The sequence below is a fragment of the Sapajus apella genome, unplaced genomic scaffold (assembly GCF_009761245.1).
Source record: "Sapajus apella isolate SASKATOON/1434 unplaced genomic scaffold, GSC_monkey_1.0 scaffold6, whole genome shotgun sequence".
NCBI lineage: Eukaryota > Metazoa > Chordata > Mammalia > Primates > Cebidae > Sapajus > Sapajus apella.
Window position 1 is genome coordinate 77,332,544 of NW_022436946.1, and position 18,943 is coordinate 77,351,486.

The following is an 18,943-nucleotide window of genomic DNA, read 5'->3' on the forward strand; positions in this document are numbered from 1 at the left end:
TTGCTGCCTCAACTTCAGCCCTTGTTACTGGTCTATTCAGGGTTTCAACTTCTTCCTGGTTTAGGCTTGGGAGTATGCAAGTGTCCAGGAATTTATCCATTTCTTCCAGGTTTACTGGTTTATGTGCATCAAGTTGTTTGTAATACTCTCTGATGGTGGTTTGAATTTCTGTGGAATCTGTGGTGATATCCCCTTTATCATTTTTTATTGCATCTATTTGATTCTTCTCTCCTTTCTTTTTTATTAATCTGGCTAGTGGTCTGCTTATTTTGCTGATCTTTTCAAAAAACCAGCTCCTGGATTTACTGATTTTTTGAAGGGATTTTTTGTGTCTCTATCTCCTTCAGTTCTGCTCTGATCTTAGTTTTTTCGTGTCTTCTGCTAGGTTTTGACTTTTATTGATCTTACACCTCTAGGTCTGTCAGTTTTGATGATAGGGTGTCGATTTTAGATCTTTCCTTGCTTCTCATGTGGGCATTTATTGCTATATATTTTCCTCTAGACACTGCTTTAAATGTATCCCAGAGATTGTGGTATTTCGCCTTTGTTCTCATTGGTTTCAAAGAACATCTTTATTTCTGTCTTCATTTCATTGTTTATCCAGTCAACATTCAAGAGCCAGTTCTTCAGTTTCCATGAAGCTGTGCGGTTCTGAGTTAGTTTCTGAATTCTGAGTTCTAACTTGATTGCACTGTGGTCTGTGAGACTGCTATGATTTCCATTGTTTGCATTTGCTGAGGAGTGATTTACTTCGGATTATGTGGCCAATTTTAGAGTAGGTGTGATGTGGTGCTGAGAAGAATGTATATACTATTGATTTGGGGTGGAGAGTTCTGTATATGTCTATTAGGTTTGCTTGGTCCAGGTCTGAGTTCAAGTCCTGGATATCCTTGTTAATTTTCTGTCTCATTGATCTAATATTGACAGTGGGGTGTTAAAGTCTCCCACTATTATTGTGTGGGAGTCCAAGTCCCTTTGTAGGTCGTTAAGAACTTGGCTTATGTATCTGGGTGCTTCTGTATTGGGTGCATATATATTTAGGATGGTTAGCTCTTCTTGTTGCATTGATCCTTTTACCATTATGTAATATCCTTGTCTCTTTTGATCTTTGTTGGCTTAAAGTACATTTTATCAGAGACTAGGATTGCAACTCCTTTTTTTTTTACTCTCCATTTGCTTTGTAAATCTTCCTCCATCCCTTTGAGCCTATGTGTATACTCGCATGTGAGACGGGTTTCCTGAATACAGCATACTGATGGGTTTTGACTTTTTATACAGTTTGCTTGTCTGTGTCTTTTGATTGGGGCATTTAGCCCATTTACATTTAGGGTTAATATTGTTATGTGTGAATTTGATCCTGCCATTTTGATGCTAGCTGGTTGTTTTGCCAGTTAATTGATGCAGTTTCCTCATTGTGTTGATGTTCTTTACCATTTGGTATGTTTTTGGAGTGGCTGGTACTGGTTGTTGCTTTCTATGTTTAATGCTTCTTTCAGGAGCTCCTGTAAAGCAGGCCTGGTGGTGATGAAACCTCTCAGTAATTGCTTGTTTGTAAAGGATTTTATTTCTCCTTTGCTTATGAAACTTCCTTTGGCTGGATATGAAATTCTAGGTTGAAAGTTCTTTCATTAAAGGATGGTGAATATTGGTCCCCACTCTCTTCTGGCTTGTAGGGTTTCTGCTGAGAGATTTGCTCTGAGTCTGATGGGCTTCCCTTTGTGGGTAACCCTACCTTTCTCTCTGGCTGCCCTTAGCATTTTCTCCTTCATTTCAACCCTGGTGAATCTGACGATTATGTGCCTTGGGGTTGCTCTTCTTGAGGAATATCTTTGTGGTGTTCTCTGTATTTCCTGGACTTGAATATTGGCCTGCCTTGCTAGGTTGGGGAAGTTTTCCTGGATAATATCCTGAAGAGTGTTTTCCAGCTTGGATTCATTCTCTTTGTCGCATTCAGGTACACCTATCAAACGTAGATTAGGTCTTTTCACATAATCCTGTATTTCTTGGAGGCTTGTTCGTTTCTTTTTACTCTTTTTTCTCTAATGTTACCTTCTCGTTTTATTTCATTGAGTTGATCTTCAATTGCTGATATCCTTTCTTCTGCTTGGTCAATTCAGCTATTGAAGCTTGTGTATGCTTCATGAAGTTCTTGTGTTGTTTTTCAGCTCCATCCATTCATTTATATTCTCCTCTAAGCTGTTTATTCTTGTTAGCATTTTATCAAACCTTTTTCAAGGTTCTTAGTTTCTTTGCATTGGGTTAGAACATTGTTCTTTTAGCTCAGAGAAGTTTCTTATTACCCATCTTCTGAAGCCTGTTTTTGTCAATTCATCAGACTCATTCTCCATCCAGCTTTGTTCCCTTGCTGGTGAGGAGTTGTGATTCCTTGGAAGAGGAGATGCGTTCTGGTTTTCGTTGTTTTCATCCTTTTTGCATTGATTTCTTCCCATCTTTGTGAATTTACCTGTGGTCTTTGTAGTTGGTGACTTTCCAGTGGGGTCTCTGAGTGGACATCCAGTTTGTAGATGAGGAAGTTATTTCTTTCTGTTTCTTAGTTTTCCTTCTAACAGTCAGGCCCCTCTGCCCTGACTGCAGAGGTCCACTCCAGGCCCTGCTTGCCTGGGGATCACCTGTAGCAGCTGCAGAACAGTAAGGGTTGCTGCCAGTTTCTTCTTCTGCTATCTTTATCCCCGAAGGATACCCACCAGATCAGTCTGAGCTCTCCTTTATGAGATGACTCTTTGGATATATGGGGGTCAGGGAGCTGCTTGAGGAGACAGTCCATCCTTTATAGGAGCTCAAGTGCTGAGCTGTGAGCTCTGTTGTTCCATTCAGAGCTGCTGGGCAGGTGCGTTTAAGTCTGCTGCAGCAGAACTCATAACCACCTTTTTTTTTTTTTCCCCAGGTGCTCTGTCCCGGGAAGGTAGGGCTTTATTTATGTTTCTGTTGTGCTGCTGCTTTTCAGGGATGCACTGCCCAGTGAGGAGGCAGCCTAGTCATCGTCTGCCAGCAGAGGTGTTGCTGAGCTGCTGTGGGCTCTGCCCAGCTGCCATGTGAACTTCCCTGCAGTCACGTTTATAGGGGTATAGTTAGAATTGCCTTGGCAATGGCGGCCCACCTCTGTAATGGCGGACTGCCTCGGCAATGGTGAGCTGCCTTGTTAATAGCAGACTGCCTCAGCAATGGCAGGCTACCTCAGTAGTGGCAGACTGCCTCGGTAATGGCGGATGCCCCTCCCCCACAGAGCTGGACCATCCTGGGTTTAGCTGTGCTTGTTATGAAACTCTCAGTCCAGACTGTTTCAGATTGCCAGTCTTTGTGGGGGTGGGACCGGCTTAACCTGATCACCTGGCTCCCTGTCTCAGTCCCCTTTTTATCAGTTGAACGAGTGACTCTGTCTCCCAGACTTATCAGTCGCAAGTTGAAAAGGCGCTCAGATTTGTGTGAGTTTTTGTGCAGACACCCACTGCGCCAGCTCAAACAGCTGCGCTAGAGACTTGTGGTGCTTTTCTGCCTGGGAATCTCCTGGCCTGGTTCCCTGTTTCAGTCCCCTTTTTATCAGTCGACTGGGCGACTCTGTCTCCCAGGTGCTCCACTTGCCAGCTGAAATGGCGCCTGGACCCATGTGACTTTTTGTGCAGAGACCTGCCACACCTGGCCAAAACAGCCATGCTGGAAACCCGTGGCGCTCCTCTGCCTGGGAATCTCCTGGTCTATGGGCAATAAAAATCCATCTGGAAGGTGACCACTCACCCTCCACGCTCTTGCTGGGAGCTGCAATCCAGAGCTGCTCCTACTCGGCCATCTTATATCCCTCTGGCAAAAACATTATCCACCCTTAAAACAGACTAACCTTCATATTTCGCATAGATGCTCCTGTGTACACCCCTATGTGGAATGTACAATATTGTAATGATTGATTTTCCTTTGAGACTGTAATACAGGTAATGTTCCTGTTCAACTTTGTAAACCAAGACCTGACACACTGTAGGTATTTTAAAAATTGTTTTTGATGTCACCAAAATTACACAGAAAAAAGAGAAGTACACCAGTATTTTAAAGTTTGGTTTTTTTTTTTACTTTTCACAAAGGATTTGCTGTAAGTCTTCAGGTCATCTTGTCCAATCCAAAAGCTGTATTTAAGCGTCGTGGATCCCAGCCAGGGATGCAAGAATCTGATTTTCTCAAGCAGATAACAACAGTGGAAGAACTGGAACCGAAAGCAAATAACTGCACTAAGGTATTCATTTCACTTGTGCTCCCTGACCTCAAGCGTCAGCATCAAGAATGTGGTACCCAAGCTGTTTCCTTCCCCTTCAGGTTCTTGTGTGGCACACTCGGACAGAGAAGGTTAATCTAGCCAACGAGCCAAAGTACCACCTGGACACAGTGAAAATTGAGGTATAAATTGAAGCAGCAACTGGTACAGTTTTGCCCAGCCAGTGGATCCATATGGAAGAGGATGTTTGGGGTTGAGCCTGCAGAGCATTCAGGTATTGTCTGTTTTACTTCAGTACAAAAGCCTTTCTTGTCATCTGGATGGACATTTGTTTACATGGAGCTTATCTGTTAACATAAGCTAATTGGACAGTACAAAATGTATGTTTTGTTGCCATTTGTTCTGCATGTTTTCTCTACAACTAAATTGGAAGATTTTTGTACAGTACCGATACTGCAAGATACCACTCTGAGTATCTTATATATTTTTTTTCCTCTAATTTTCCCTTATAATTAGTAGACCTGAACAGGTTTTAAAAACAGACAAGTATTTTATCAGGTAAACATTCCTGATTCCTGACTGTGCAACATTAATCTTTGGAAGGTTAGTGGCAGTATACATCATAGGAAATAAACAACCCACAAATGAAAAGGTCTATGGATTCATCTGTTTAATATAGGGAAATAACATTTTATCAATACTAGGCACCATAAAATGTAAACACAATTACTGTCATAAACCTGGATATACCTTCAAGGATTCAAAGTGGCTTTTAGTTACCCTGTTTGCATATAGTGCAGAAAAGGTCTTCATGTTAGCACTATGTACATTAAGAAGAGATCCAAATTACACAAAAGGCAGATAAAATTTGAATTCTTTAAACATTCATTAAACTAAGTTTTGGAGTAACATCCAGGTTTATCTTCCTTTCACTAACCACGTTCCCTGTTAAGCACATCATAACAACAGCACAGTGAAGTGAATGATGAAATAAAAGAATTTTTGATACACTAGAAAACAGTGCTCAGTGAGACATTTACATTCTATTTATATGATTAAACATTTGATCATACAGTACCTTCCTACAGGATTACTGGCTAATTTGGGGATGGGGTTTATACTGTTAGAGGTATTACTAACATGATAACTACTTCCCTTATATGCAAACATTAGAGCTATAATTTTATTGACAGGAAAACTGATTTTGCAAGTTGAGCAGCTTCTCAAGTAATGCAGTATATGAAATCATGGGAAATATGAACAAAGCTGCCCTTGACATAAAATGGTTTATCAACTTGCTTTTCACCACATCAAATTTAATCAGTACAGACCAACACGGTCAATCAGATCATTCTTAATATGAACAAATGGGTAAAAAGAAGAAAAAATATGTATATGAATAAACAGGGGAACTAGATGCATTTTAGCAAGGAATGTCAGGTGGTAGTTCTGGATGAAACTTGTATTGCAGTTTTCATTTCCATAGTTGTGTGCTGAGAGTCTGACCCGATGAGCTTCCAGACCATCCTGCTGTTGTGCTGGGGGGCTGGCCAAAACCCGCAGTAGGGGTTGCACTACTGATACTCATGCCAGCCATTTGTTGATTCATCTGTGAAACACACAAAAGGCTTAATTCAAGAGGCTTACTTCATTTCTAATTCTTGTTTCTTTAGCCACATAATTGATCATATTTTTATTAATGTGACAACTAGTCCAAGCACTGGAATAAAAGCAAAGTAACATACAAACATTTCTTAAAGTAAATAGCTACTTTGTTCCCTTCTTGTTCTTTATTTATCTACTTTCTAGATTCAATTCCCCAAAGATTAACCACAACTTAAAAAAATACCAAAGCAATCTTGGAATTTGTATCTGGGTATATAATGAGTCAGTTACTCTAACTTTCAACTACACTACGATGTTGTGCTTTACTACTAATGAGTAAGAAAATTTTAGAAAGTAAAATAGTCTAAAGTTATCCTATAAACTTTGTATGATAGCTGTTATTCTGTTAAAATCTTAAATGGCTCTAAATACTTCCTAAATATTTAAAAAGTGGTCATAAAGCATTTATTTCTCTTGCTGATCTACCAACATAAACATCTAAAAGTTATTTTCATTATATGCAGTAAAGTATAAGATTACATGTATTTTTCTTTAAGACTAGAGTCAAATTATATATATATATATATAAAAAAGCATCTTAACCCTGTGGTTCTCTTACTTCCAAAACTGGTGATAAGAGAAAGAAAAGCAAGATTTAGTATATAGATTGGATTTAAAACTTACACTCAGAGTTAGACTGTGTTCCCAATTTAATATAGTTGACTTAGACTGTGTTCCCAATTTAATATAGTTGACTTATTTACAGTTTCAAAGACACTAACATGAACTACATCACTAATCAGGCATAAGTGTCTGAAGGAGCAGATCACATCTTCATACCTACTAAAGGACATCTTAACCACCTTGCCGTTGGCCAGTAGATTCCACTGATGGAGTGCTGAAGAACAGCATCACCGTTCTGCATTATTTGGAAGTAAGAGTGAATGTTAACTCCTTCCTGGTTCATCTAGCACCTTAACCCTGGGCTAGGTGTGCTTCAGCATGTTGACCATGTGACTGACATTTGGCACATACAATTTTTTAGATTCGCAATGGGTAAAGACCAATCTCTTGCCTATATTCTGGTAAATGGTGGTAGAAAAATTAATTGGGATAGGTAGTGATTGTGCTAATGTTAGAAATCACTCTAGACTATTCCATGAATGCTCTAAAGGTAAAACAAGTGACCACACAGAAACCAAGATTGCCAAAATGCTGGAGCAACATCAATGGGAAGTATAAAAGGAAGAGGAGTGGGAGCATGAACCTATCTAAGAGCCTTTACTGTGCAGCTAGAGAAAAGTCAGAACAGAGCACCCGAAACAAAAGTTGATAACTTAGGTAGAAATAGGATTTTATAATATGAGGGGATGTCTTGTTCACATCTTATGGAAACTGAATCTTTTTGTACTCCTTTAAACCATAAAAGTCATCACAGGGTATGTAAAAAGAAAATACAACTTTACAAAGGTTTTTGAACAAAAATAATTTTTACAGAGCCATGGGGCAGTAACCATATGACCTGAAAAATAGCCTCAGATCCCTCATAATATAGTGCTTTGAGAATATGAGACTAGATTTTTTTTCTAATAACAGACCCCAAAATTATTAATGAAGATTAGTTGTCTACGTGAGCTGTAAAAAATGCCCCACCAGTAAGCTGAGTAAAGCTTAGTGCTAACCTCAGAGGTGGCAGAAAGGAAGTCTTTCATGATGCCTAAGATAATTTCTGGCCATTAGCAAACAGATTAGGGGTGTTCACCATTAGGGTTACATTACAATTTGAAGTGAAAGACATTTAACCTTTCTTTACAGAATACTCTAAAACAGGACTAATAACACAGCATTTGTCTATCTGATACAACTTCATAATATTTATAGATACTTTTGACCTTATACATATTATCCCTATTAAATTCTTTCTGTCAAATCTCAAGACTTAAAAAAAATGATTTAGAAAATAAATCTGGTTTCTTTGATTTGAGAGAAGGTTAGAAATTAAATGACCCCTACCTGTGAGAGGCTCCACTGGGGCTGTTGAGCTTGTGGCAGGCCAAACTTACTCTGGGGTGCACCCATTTGTCCCACCATTCCTCCTTGGGGGCCAACAACATTTTGAGGAAGTGGCATCACACCAGTTTGTGCATTTCCCATAAACCCATTGGGCATGGGCATGCCCACCATCATACTTGGACTTTGCCCCATCACGTTTCCTATAAGGCCAGGAGCTGCAGCCACAGGTACACCCATCGATGGAAAACCCTGAAATGCAGCTGGTGCTTGTGAGGTAAATGGTATATTTGTGGTTCCCATAAACACACCTGCACCACAAAAAGAAAATGAATGAAGACAGAGCTATCATGAGTAGTTGCACTCACCACTATAATCACAGGAAACTGTCTTTCTGAACTACTCACAGCAAACATTTTCATTCCAGTTTGGCTGCTCCTACTACTCAGACCAACCCACACCTAAACCCTGAGAGCTGGTTATTTCTAGAATGCAGACAAATCAATTATTTACCTAAGTAAATTTACTTAAGAAATGTAAATCCTACGCAACACCCACACAAAATACCTTCCATTGTGAAGACCAAACTATGTAGCATGATATCATACACTGTTTTTTTGCTGACTTGTACCACTAGTCTCCCAATACCAAACACAGGCAAGTGAGAGCTGATTATATCTGGCTTCAGTGGATGTGGTGGGTGCCACACAGTTTTAGCTTATATGTGAAATGCAGCTCATTATTTTAAAGGAAATGGTCTGAAAGATTAACACTCTGTAAACAATAAGCCTTAGGCTAATATTTTGTTATAATTACTAAAAAATTCATAGATCTTTTGGAATCTGTGTGGTAACTGAAGATTGCTTATCTTCACAGAAAATATACTGTACACAAAGTCATAAACTTCATGCAAATCAAGTTTCAATAATTCATCAAAGATAATCTGTGTCCTGTAAGCTTGTGAAATAGTGATCTATGAACAGCTTGTTAATTCCAAATAAAGTTCTGTGAATCCTGTAAATGCCTCTTAATTTTTTAATTCTAATGCTCATTCATTTCAGCTTCATAATTGTACAAACTACAACAACAAAATCACTTACTACATGGAACAATAAAGAAGATATATAAACTTATAATTACAAAAAATGTACTTCTAGTAATGTCACTGAAAGCAGATATCAAAATTCATTACCAGGAGTACTTTGCTGTTGAATGGTTCCTGTGCCATACAGAGATAAGATGGAGTCTTTGGAAAGTTGTTTCTTTGCCACTTCTTCTGATTTTGTAGTCTGCTCAGTGAATAGATCCAGATCCCCAGATGTTACTGTAGACAGGCTTGCAGCTGCTGATGCAGAGGATGTCCCCTGAGACAAACACCAAAATAAGCTATCAAATTCTACATAGTAAAGCACAGCTTATCCATTACTTAAAATCCCAATAAAGTTATAGAATTAGAAATCAAACAACTGTAGAAGGTAAAATGGTGCCTTTCAAGAGGATCACTCACAAGCCCATACAAAAACATCTAAAGGCAGTACTACTTAAATCTGTTAATGGAAAAGAGGTAGACTGAAGCATTTTCACGGTAAGTTGCATTTACTACCTAAGGTGATGCCAAATTTTTGCTCATAAATCCTGAATACAATGGGTTCAACAATAGTTACAGACAAGGCAGCGGTATGAGGACCACCACTCCATAGCAACTACTGCTTCAAGAAACTGGTATCCTTTGGAATAAAAAACATTTCTACAACTACAACAGACTATAAGAGGATTTTCAGTGGTTACTTAAAATACTTTATCTTTTTAAAATTTGCATCATAAGATTTTTATACATCTAATCTAGATCAGTTTTAACCACAACATTAGACTGCTTCTAATCTATCCAGAAATGAAGGTACAGCAAAACTCTGACCATCTATAGTCTCAGCATATGCTGTTACTTCACTTTTGGACAAGGGGGCAAATGAACACAAATACAAATAAACGTAGATATTTAATATGAAACAAACATTTTCACTTAACCTCATATCTTGCATACAGTATTATACAATCACAACTGCTAACCTTAATCATTTCTGTAGTCATTAAATCACATTCACATTTGTTATATGGACTTGTTTTGAACATGAAAAGAGTTTCAAAGAATTCTATGAAGACTAGTAAAAGCCAGCTGATTCTTCTCACACTAGAGAATAAGGTGAGTAACAAATAGAAGTTAAATTCAAATATTTAATGTCCTTCTAGAACACCATGCAATAAGTTACTATCCAAACATTGTACCTGTAAACTACACGGAACAATATTTTGAATCTTAGGACTAAGCAAGAATTATAATCGACAAAAGCCACTTAATTTTTGCAAAAATTCAATTATGTAAGAAATTAGATATGATGGAATAAATATAACAATATCCTTGAATAAAATATATCTAAGCTACCAATGAAGCAGCAGCAGATCATGGAGCTAAAAGCATGGGCTAGAGCCTGTCTGCCAGGACTAGAGCCTGCCCCCAGGACTTTCTGTGGTAAACTCAGACATGTCACTTAACTTCTCCTTTCAGTCTCTTTCCTGTAAACTGGGGATAAGCTTGGTGATCACAGGAAGTGTTCTGAACAATGGTTGGATTAAGTACTTGGTGTTTATTGTCAATATTGTTTATAAAACAAAGCAACTACAACACTCAGTGATCTTATTATCACACTTAGTATCTGTTCAATCTAAAATTCTGCTCAAAACCCTGGGAACTATTCCCTGTGGATGACAGAGAACTAGAAGAAAACCCAAAATGTTGGGAAGCTATGATTCCAGTCTCATAGTAGAGCAGACTGATATTCACATGCTGTAAACATCGTAATATGAAACATCTACCTCAACAAGGAAACAATCTAAAAACAGCCAAACCTATCAGCAGGGCTAGTAAACACTCAAATGTCCACTTACTTTTTGGTGCTTCACTCACCAGCACTACGACCCCAGGATAAAGAGAGAACAACTTCTGCCTGTCATTACACTTCAGGAAGCAGCAGAGCCTCTAACCCAAGGCTCTTTGGCCTTCTGGGCCCCCAAGGCTTAACCAAGAAAAAACAAGACTCAGCCCTTGTGTATGTCTAGGTACTTACTGTTGGTGTATGTATATATATATGTATATGAAAGAACAGGAAAGGGGTTTCTCCATGTCAACCATTGAGGACTCTGGAACTGCTTCTCCCTAGCCCCCAAGACACATCATACTTCTAACTCTCTTTAGTAAAGACTAGACCCCACACAGGTAAGGCAGATGGTAAAATCAATCTATTTCATATTCATAAGTTAGAAAATCTTTCACTAGAATACAAATTCTCAAAATTTGTATATACTTAGAAATTAACACAAGGAGTGAACGAATACAGGGTTCAGAAGAATTTAAAATCTTGGTGTCCAAAACTAGTTTGAGTTCAATTTCACGTATTAAAAACCCACCAAAATAAGTAAATTACATAGTAGCAATATATGCATAAAATCTGTACTTTCAGCACCACCCCCCATTTTCAAAGGCGTTATTTTGAAAATATGTCTGGATTTTAATCTCTACATGAAGTTTAGATGAAAGATGCTACTGTTCACCAAATAAAGAGCTCAACATAACTGGCACAATCTAACCAGTGCTCAATATAAAAATGTTCCAAAAGAAGTATTAGATATGATTTTAAAAATTAACCCTATCTCCTACCAGGTACTGCTCAGAATGCCCAAAGTCTGAAGGCCAGCCCCCAGCCCTCCTAAAGCCAGAGGCTACACTCCTTGTCGTGGCACTACTTGTGCTTAAGAATTATATGAAGTCTGCATTGTTCTATATCGAACAGAACACATGACGTACGCTGAAACCTCAAAGGTGGGGGTCTAACTCTTTAAGCAGATGCAAAGCAACTGTCAGACCCCAGTGACAGTGCTAAATAAGACTAGTGGGTGTAACAGCCGCACTACAATGCCAGACTAAAATTGCTTTTCACATTCTGATTGTCAAAGATTCTAGACACTTCTTTCCAAAGACGCAATATTAGACAATTTTTATTATCACATGTACACGTACACCTGTACAAATTTGTAAGGTAATTAATGTTAATTACTGTTGAAACAACAGTAACAATACTGTCTCTCTTTTTTATGTATGTTATACGAGGCGAAGAAGGGGCAAAGCCATAAAATAAGCTATTTTGCTAAAAATAAATACTACTGCTGCAGACAATTTCGATGAAGATCCATTTAAATAAATTATTCTTAAATCTACTTATTCATTCTAATGGTAACTATATAATGACTCATAATAACAATAAATATGTGCAACACAAATATGCTACTAGTCATAAGGCACTGACTTTTTCTTATTAAAACTCTCCATCAGAACAATTCAGATTTGACTCAGTTTTTTTAAATAAAAAAGGAAATATTTTATCTAAAAAATTATGCTGTACAAACTGGTTATTTGTAAAGTATAAACTTAGAATCATAATGTTGTATGCTTAAGAGTAATTTGTTTCCTGAAAGTTCATATATTTCACATTACAGAAATTCCATGTACTGTTAAGAAGGCGAAAGCTCTTCACCATTAATACTTTTAGAATATCCTGATCTTTATTATTACTGTTCTAGATATTTTTTAAATCACTTAAAAAAAAAAAGATTTTAAGGCTAATTTAAAACATAATTTACCTTCATTCTGCCTTTGGTTTAAAAAGACAATGAGTACTGAATTTGCTACAACTTCTGCAGTCAATATTTACAAACACCCACAGTTTTAAAAGCTCTGAGGTAAGTAACCTCTTGATCTCAGGAAAAGTTGAGATAGTCAGGGTTTTTCTACTTGTTCATTCTAAACACTGCTGTTTCTCTAAAGCAAGGGTTAGAACTTTAAAGATAGTAAATATTTTAGGTTTTGTGGGTTATACATTCTCTGTTAACATTTAACCTTGCTTTTGTAGCAGGAAAGCAGCCACGCACAGTATGTAAACTAGTGGGAGTGGCTGTGTGCCAATAAAACTTTATTTGCAAAAACAAGCTGCAGCTTAGCTTGCAAAACCCTGGCCTAAAGAACAGGAGACTTTCAAATCAGTTACTGCTCAGAAACAATTCTTCCAAAATTGAAATTTTAAAACTTTTCAAAAAGAAAATAAGCAGCGACCATATAAAACCATATTCTTATCACATACCTGAGCTGGGGGCATGACAGTTGCAGGTAAGGGATTAGAAATCATCGGTCCAAAGATGTCCAGATCATCGTTCAGGGCTGGCACTGTGGTGTTCCCATTAGTCACTGGTGCTGCAGCAGGGCCATCTGAAAAGAATGTAGATTCTCATCTTAATGTAGAATATCTTAAATTACTTGAAACATGGCATTATTTTAAAAATTAATATATGGTTTTAAAAAAAAAAGTTCAAAAGTTGATAAAAAAATTTGTTCTACCCACCCCAGAATCCCTTTCCCAAAGAAACAATTTCCAGTTTTGTTGATTCTCCCAGAAATATTATTTATCCACTGGTTTCTAGATATATATCCAAACCTCCTTTTTAACTAATGGTATCATACTATTCACATTATTCTGCACACTAATTTTTTAATAAGAAGATCATAGATTTTCATGGTGCTTCCTATGTGCCAGCCAGGCACTGTTCTGGGTACTTTACCTGTATCAACTCATTTAATCCTCATAACCTTATGAGGTGAAAACTACTTTTGAGATAAGGGGCTAAGGTGGAATTTGATACCACACTCTTATAAATAACCCCTCTCCATAAATTTATGTGTGAGGGTGAATATGTTTTAGAGATAATATCATTTTTATTTACCATGGAAATAAATTTTGGTGATTTAAAACATCTGAAATGTTACATTTTGAAGTCGCAACAAGAAAGAAAACTAGATAGAAAAAAGAAAACATACACTACTTAAACTGATTCTACAGGAAGCATCCATAAAACTCCAAAATAAATCCTTTAATTTATTCAAGCACATCCACCTTTAGTGATGGCTGTACCAAGCTACTGAACTGTTCAGGGAAAGGGACGCCAACAGAGCTTCCTACTTAAAAATTCAAATTAAAAAACGGTTTTTAAAACTAATTTCAAAAATTCAAAACCAGTTTATTTTATATCCTGTTTTTATGTGAGGGAACGTTTATAAGGGCTGGGGGCAGGAGCTGAAGGAGAGTGCTGTGGATGGAGTTTGCATGCACAGCACTCCAGAACTGGAACATCTAACACGGTTCAGTTTTCTGTAACCACAACGAAGTAACAGTTCAGAGCATCACAACTCCAACCTCTTGAGAGTTACAGCCTAATCTTCTATCTTAACAACTTACAATCTCATTTGATCCCTGTTTGATAGACCATATTCTCATCAAAGGGAAATCCGTCATCTTTAAAAAACCTTTTCAACAATGAATGGGATATTTTGCATCAAAGGGAAATCCGTCATCTTTAAAAAACCTTTTCAACAATGAATGGGATATTTTGCATAAAGTAGACACTCAAATGATTGACAAATTCAATGGACGGTCTATCAACTTACTCTTATTTCCACCACCATCCAAAGAAACTTAGAGTTCTTGTGTCTTTCCAAGTATAACTACAGAAATTGGTATCTTCTATTTCCCTGTTTAAGCTTCAGTGAATTACAAAGAATTATTAATAAATAATAAAATACTTTTTACTATTTAATTTATAAAAGTGTGTGTGAAACCCAAATTAGGTTAATTTAGAAGTTATTCAATTACAAATTTTTCAAGTCATTTTCAGTGATATCACATTATCAGAACCATTAAAAGAAATATATTGATATGTATTATACATGCTATATCTATATCAAGCACTATGGAAAATTAAGCAGTGAAGCAATAAAACAATTCATATAGATAATTTATAATATAAAGAATTTTAAACTGAGACAACTATCAAAGAATTACAACTCATACATGAAAATAATTTTTTTCATTTCTAACCCTTTCTAATGGCAATATTCATTTTAAAGTTAGACCTCCTTAAAGAGCTACTTTGTTTTTCAGTTCATTCTATACCCCTTTTACATGATTTATAGTACATTACATAAATATCAGCCAGAAATAAAGTGATATTTTAAAGGGACAAGGCATTCTAGGTTTAAAAACACAACTAAGGAATACTTTTTTTGTTTGTATCTACCACACTGTAGTAGAGAAAATCCAATAATAATGACAAGTGCTTTAACCCGTGAGCTACAGAGTTGGAGATGGGCAAACATTATCATCAACTAGACATGCTTCATTCTATCACATGAATTGAGGAAATACTTTATTAGCTGAACTGTAATATATATACATGTTTATAAAATTTAAACAGTTTACATTGTTCTCTAAAACAATGTAGACTGCAACCAAAATAAAAGGGAAAAAAGAAAATGGTGACAAGCTGAATATAAGCAACTATTTCCAGTTTTTCCATTACATTTTTTTTTTTACTTTATTAAGTAGTAAACAAAATCAGACAAATTTATGGAAAAAAAATTTAACATGAGAAAATCCTTGATTTTTTGGAGAACTAAGAAAATACTATCAATTGCTTTTTCCCACAGCACATGTCAATCTAGTTCACAGAACACCAGTATAGCCCAGTATGCGCTTAGTGAGAATGACAAAGTTCATCCACTACAAGCCAATGCTATGTCTTATCACTTTTATAAATTGTACAGCTTTCAGAAATTTTAAGTCTCTTCTACTTAATACCTTATACTCCTCTCAGAATATTTATTTAGACTTTCAAATCTAAGCCACATTTGGTATTTAGCAATATAGTTTCTAATCCGTAAAACAACATACAGCACATTATTTGGTTTCTGAAGTCTTATTTTACATTTCAACCCCTTTAGTATTACATATGTGACTAATAACTTGTCCAGTGTCACAGAGCTGGAACAACGCCTTAGATTGTCATCTTATTCAATGTTTACTGTAAAAGCAACACATTCTTAAGTCAAACCATGCAAAAATGAAGAAAGAAAAGTACCCACCATAGATGGTGGTGATGGCTGGCGATGTGAATGTACTTAATACCACGGATAATATATTGTAAAATATTTAAAATGGTAAATTTTATGTGTGTTTTACCATAATTTTAAAAACAATGTTTATAGGATCATACGAAAATAGTCTTTCTATAAAATTATGTATGTATAGGTAGGGGGTTTGCATTCTGTGATACTGCATGTGCCTATAATAACTTATTTATTCAATGAGTGACTCAGAGCATTTGGATAGTTTCCAGAGTTTCACCATTAAAGACATAATGATGAACATCCACATTTCTCTATATAGTCTACACAGCTCATGTCCTTTCACTGCAATGTAACATGAATTCTGTTTTTACCACTGCACTATAAACAACTCCATTCTCTCTTTCCATGTGTTTTATCATTATTATCACTATTTTAAAACTAGCCTCTTGAAATTTCTGGCATTTCACACAAAGAACAAAGTTGTCATCTCTCAGTAACCAGCCACCATGGTAAATGGAGCTGTCATGAAGTCAATTCACAAGGTAAGTCTGAGGGGTTCTGGAGGCCTTTAGAATGAGACAGAGGAAACACCTGCGTAGGGACAGCAATCTCTGTGGCAAGGCTGACAGTATTTTCAATTGATTAAGTAAGACTTTCTCATATCCCCAAAAACCTGAAGTAAGGAACTTTTTCCAGGCCTCACCAATATTTTTCTCTACACAGCATCCTTGTGATGAGAATAGGCGAATGCTTTCTGCTCTCACATCTGCAACACACTTGGCCCCTCTTTTGTCTCTACTCCATCTTCTCCCCATGTGATCCCTTAAATGTGGGTTTTGGATTTCATAGCCATCAATTCTCCTAGTTACTATCAAAGCATTCACAGAATTGTTGAAAAAAACAAATTATTAAACCTAAATGAAAACTTCTCAGCCTTGCAAAATTGGTAAATACAAGTTCTCAACGGGTTTTCAATGGTTGATAATTTTACTTAGAACGTTTGGCTTGCTTAACACATTATTTAAAAGATTTCTTCCATTCATTTTGAAGGTCATTGTGTTTTTAATTTTCAGTGTTTAAAAAGGACAATTAAAGACTCGTTATCATTACCATCATTGTAAACATCACATTCATCCTTGGATGTTTTTAAAGAATGTTTACATGGTATCATTTTCGTCCCCATGCAAGATGAGAAGGGCATCTCCTTCCATTATTTCTAGTTATGCCAACTAGGACACAGAGCAATGAAAAGCCTTCCTCAATGTCATTCACCTTTATAAGCAGCAAAATTTGTACTAGAACAGAGTCTTCTCACACCTAGACTAGTGATCTTTTCTTTAAATCACATTTCATCAAAAGCCATGTAATTTCAACTGTGCCTAATTATAAATAAATCACTTAAAATTCTGAAAATTAAAAATCTTTAAAATAGTTTAAAATTATTTCTACTAAGTTTGAGAAGAAGTTGCTCAAACAGTCCAAAAATCACTTGGTGCCACACTCAAAATTTTCCTCATCATCTCCCCACTCCACTGTCCTGTATGGATGCCAGTATCTTTTCAATTTATAGGGGGGGATTCAGGTGGACATGGTCATCAGTGAGCAAACTGGGCTCAGGGAAGCAACTGTGGGATATAATCGGGCCTTGGTCAACTATGAATATTCAGAAATTGTTGGGAGTTAAATGCATCCTTTTGATCATGGACCCACTAATAACATGGTCTTTGCTGATTAATAAAGGCTCAGAGGCCACAAAATCAAGAAAATACCAAGATGCTGAAAACAGTTTTTCAGATAAATAACTAACATTTAGAAAGTATAAGCCTTATTCAAATTAAATAGTGTAAATCACCATAATTTAAGAAAAGCATTTTAATCAGCTGAGTTATACCTTGTTGGTGCATGCACACATATGTACAGTCACACACACGCACACGCATGCACACACACACACGGAAACTTCCTCTTTCAAGGGACAGAGAACATCAGACCACACAGGGCCTTCTATGAGATTAGGAGATATCTTTGACAACTACTAATCATAATTCACCGAAGACATGCACCTTGCTCAGCTACAGGATGATGGTGAAAGCAGGCGGAGGCGGCAGTCCTCCTTTAATCAATATGCAGAAACAGTAGCTGGTGGACAATAAAAATAACGTGAGATCCAGAGTACAAGAAAAGCCTAGGGCAAATGGAAGAAATTCAGCTGGGGACAACATCATAAAGAATGATAATGAAGCACAAAGGACCCCTTGAAAAGGCAATGAGCAAACAGAAGAAATTAGGACAATGCAGTAAAATGAAGATAGGATTTCAATCTTAAAGGCAAGACATCACACCTATAGTTACGTAGCTTGTGGGTAACTATTTTTTCTTCATTACCTTAAGATGTTAGGCTAGTGTCTTATTTGGGAACTGAGTTGGTAGATGAATGTATTTAACTGCCCACATATAAGAAACTGACATGAAAAGGTTAAACCGTTTTCAGCTGCAGGAAAAAAAAAAAAAAACGTTAAAATCAGTGCTACAACTTCTAAGAACAGAAGGTGTGCCCAGCATGCATTCACTGGCCCACTTCACATCATGACACTGAGAGATGTTAGAAAGAGGTAACACTTCAAATATGACAAAGTCGTGAGGGCCAGTCTCTTGTCCTCTAAAAATCCTCAATATGGCAAGTGAGCCAGTTGATTCTATTAACTCTAACTATACCAGAACTCATCTGACACCAATTACCCAAAAGAGGATAAAGTAAATAAAAAGTATTTTTAACAATAGTGTTGTTGGCACATTCCAAGTGCCTTCGAATGATAATTTATAAACTAAAACTAAAAGGAAACAAGAATACAACACTTCGTATTTTCATACGTTTAAATACTAATATTTCTTTAAGTACTATGTGCCAAATACTCTGATCAATAAATGGTGAAGACTCCAACAGCCGCTGCTACCAATATCCTGGACTGGCTCCACTTCGTCTGTTTTCATAGACACAGCTTCCATGTAACTATCTGCCTATGAGCCTACAACTGCTTCTTAACTAGAATCCCTACACCCAAGCTTCCTCTTTCCAGTTTAATGAATGCAGTGAAGCTGGAATG

At 36.8% G+C, this 18,943-nt stretch overlaps 2 protein-coding genes across 9 annotated transcripts in view; one reads left to right on the forward strand and one right to left on the reverse strand.

The window, feature by feature from the left end:
* The window catches only part of B3GAT2 (beta-1,3-glucuronyltransferase 2), an 87,573-nt gene extending 82,489 nt beyond the window's left edge, over positions 1–5,084 (forward strand). The window contains exons 3-4 of one of the 2 annotated variants that reach the window (XM_032275584.1): positions 4,092–4,240; positions 4,321–5,084. In XM_032275584.1, the coding sequence (XP_032131475.1) occupies positions 4,092–4,240; positions 4,321–4,407 (236 nt within the window). In that variant the 3' untranslated portion in view covers positions 4,408–5,084. Of the gene's footprint in view, positions 1–4,091 lie in introns of both variants that reach the window. The other variant, XM_032275583.1, reaches the window with a different exon arrangement.
* SMAP1 (small ArfGAP 1) overlaps positions 4,062–18,943 on the reverse strand; it is a 178,358-nt gene continuing 163,476 nt past the window's right edge. For 5 of the 7 annotated variants that reach the window (XM_032275578.1, XM_032275576.1, XM_032275575.1 and 2 more), the window contains 4 exons: positions 13,024–13,148; positions 9,027–9,198; positions 7,838–8,145; positions 4,062–5,828 (listed from right to left, as the gene is read on the reverse strand). In XM_032275578.1, the coding sequence (XP_032131469.1) occupies positions 5,694–5,828; positions 7,838–8,145; positions 9,027–9,198; positions 13,024–13,148 (740 nt within the window). In that variant the 3' untranslated portion in view covers positions 4,062–5,693. Of the gene's footprint in view, positions 5,829–6,042; positions 6,757–7,837; positions 8,146–9,026; positions 9,199–13,023; positions 13,149–18,943 lie in introns of those variants that run through there. The other 2 variants (XM_032275582.1, XM_032275581.1) reach the window with 2 other exon arrangements.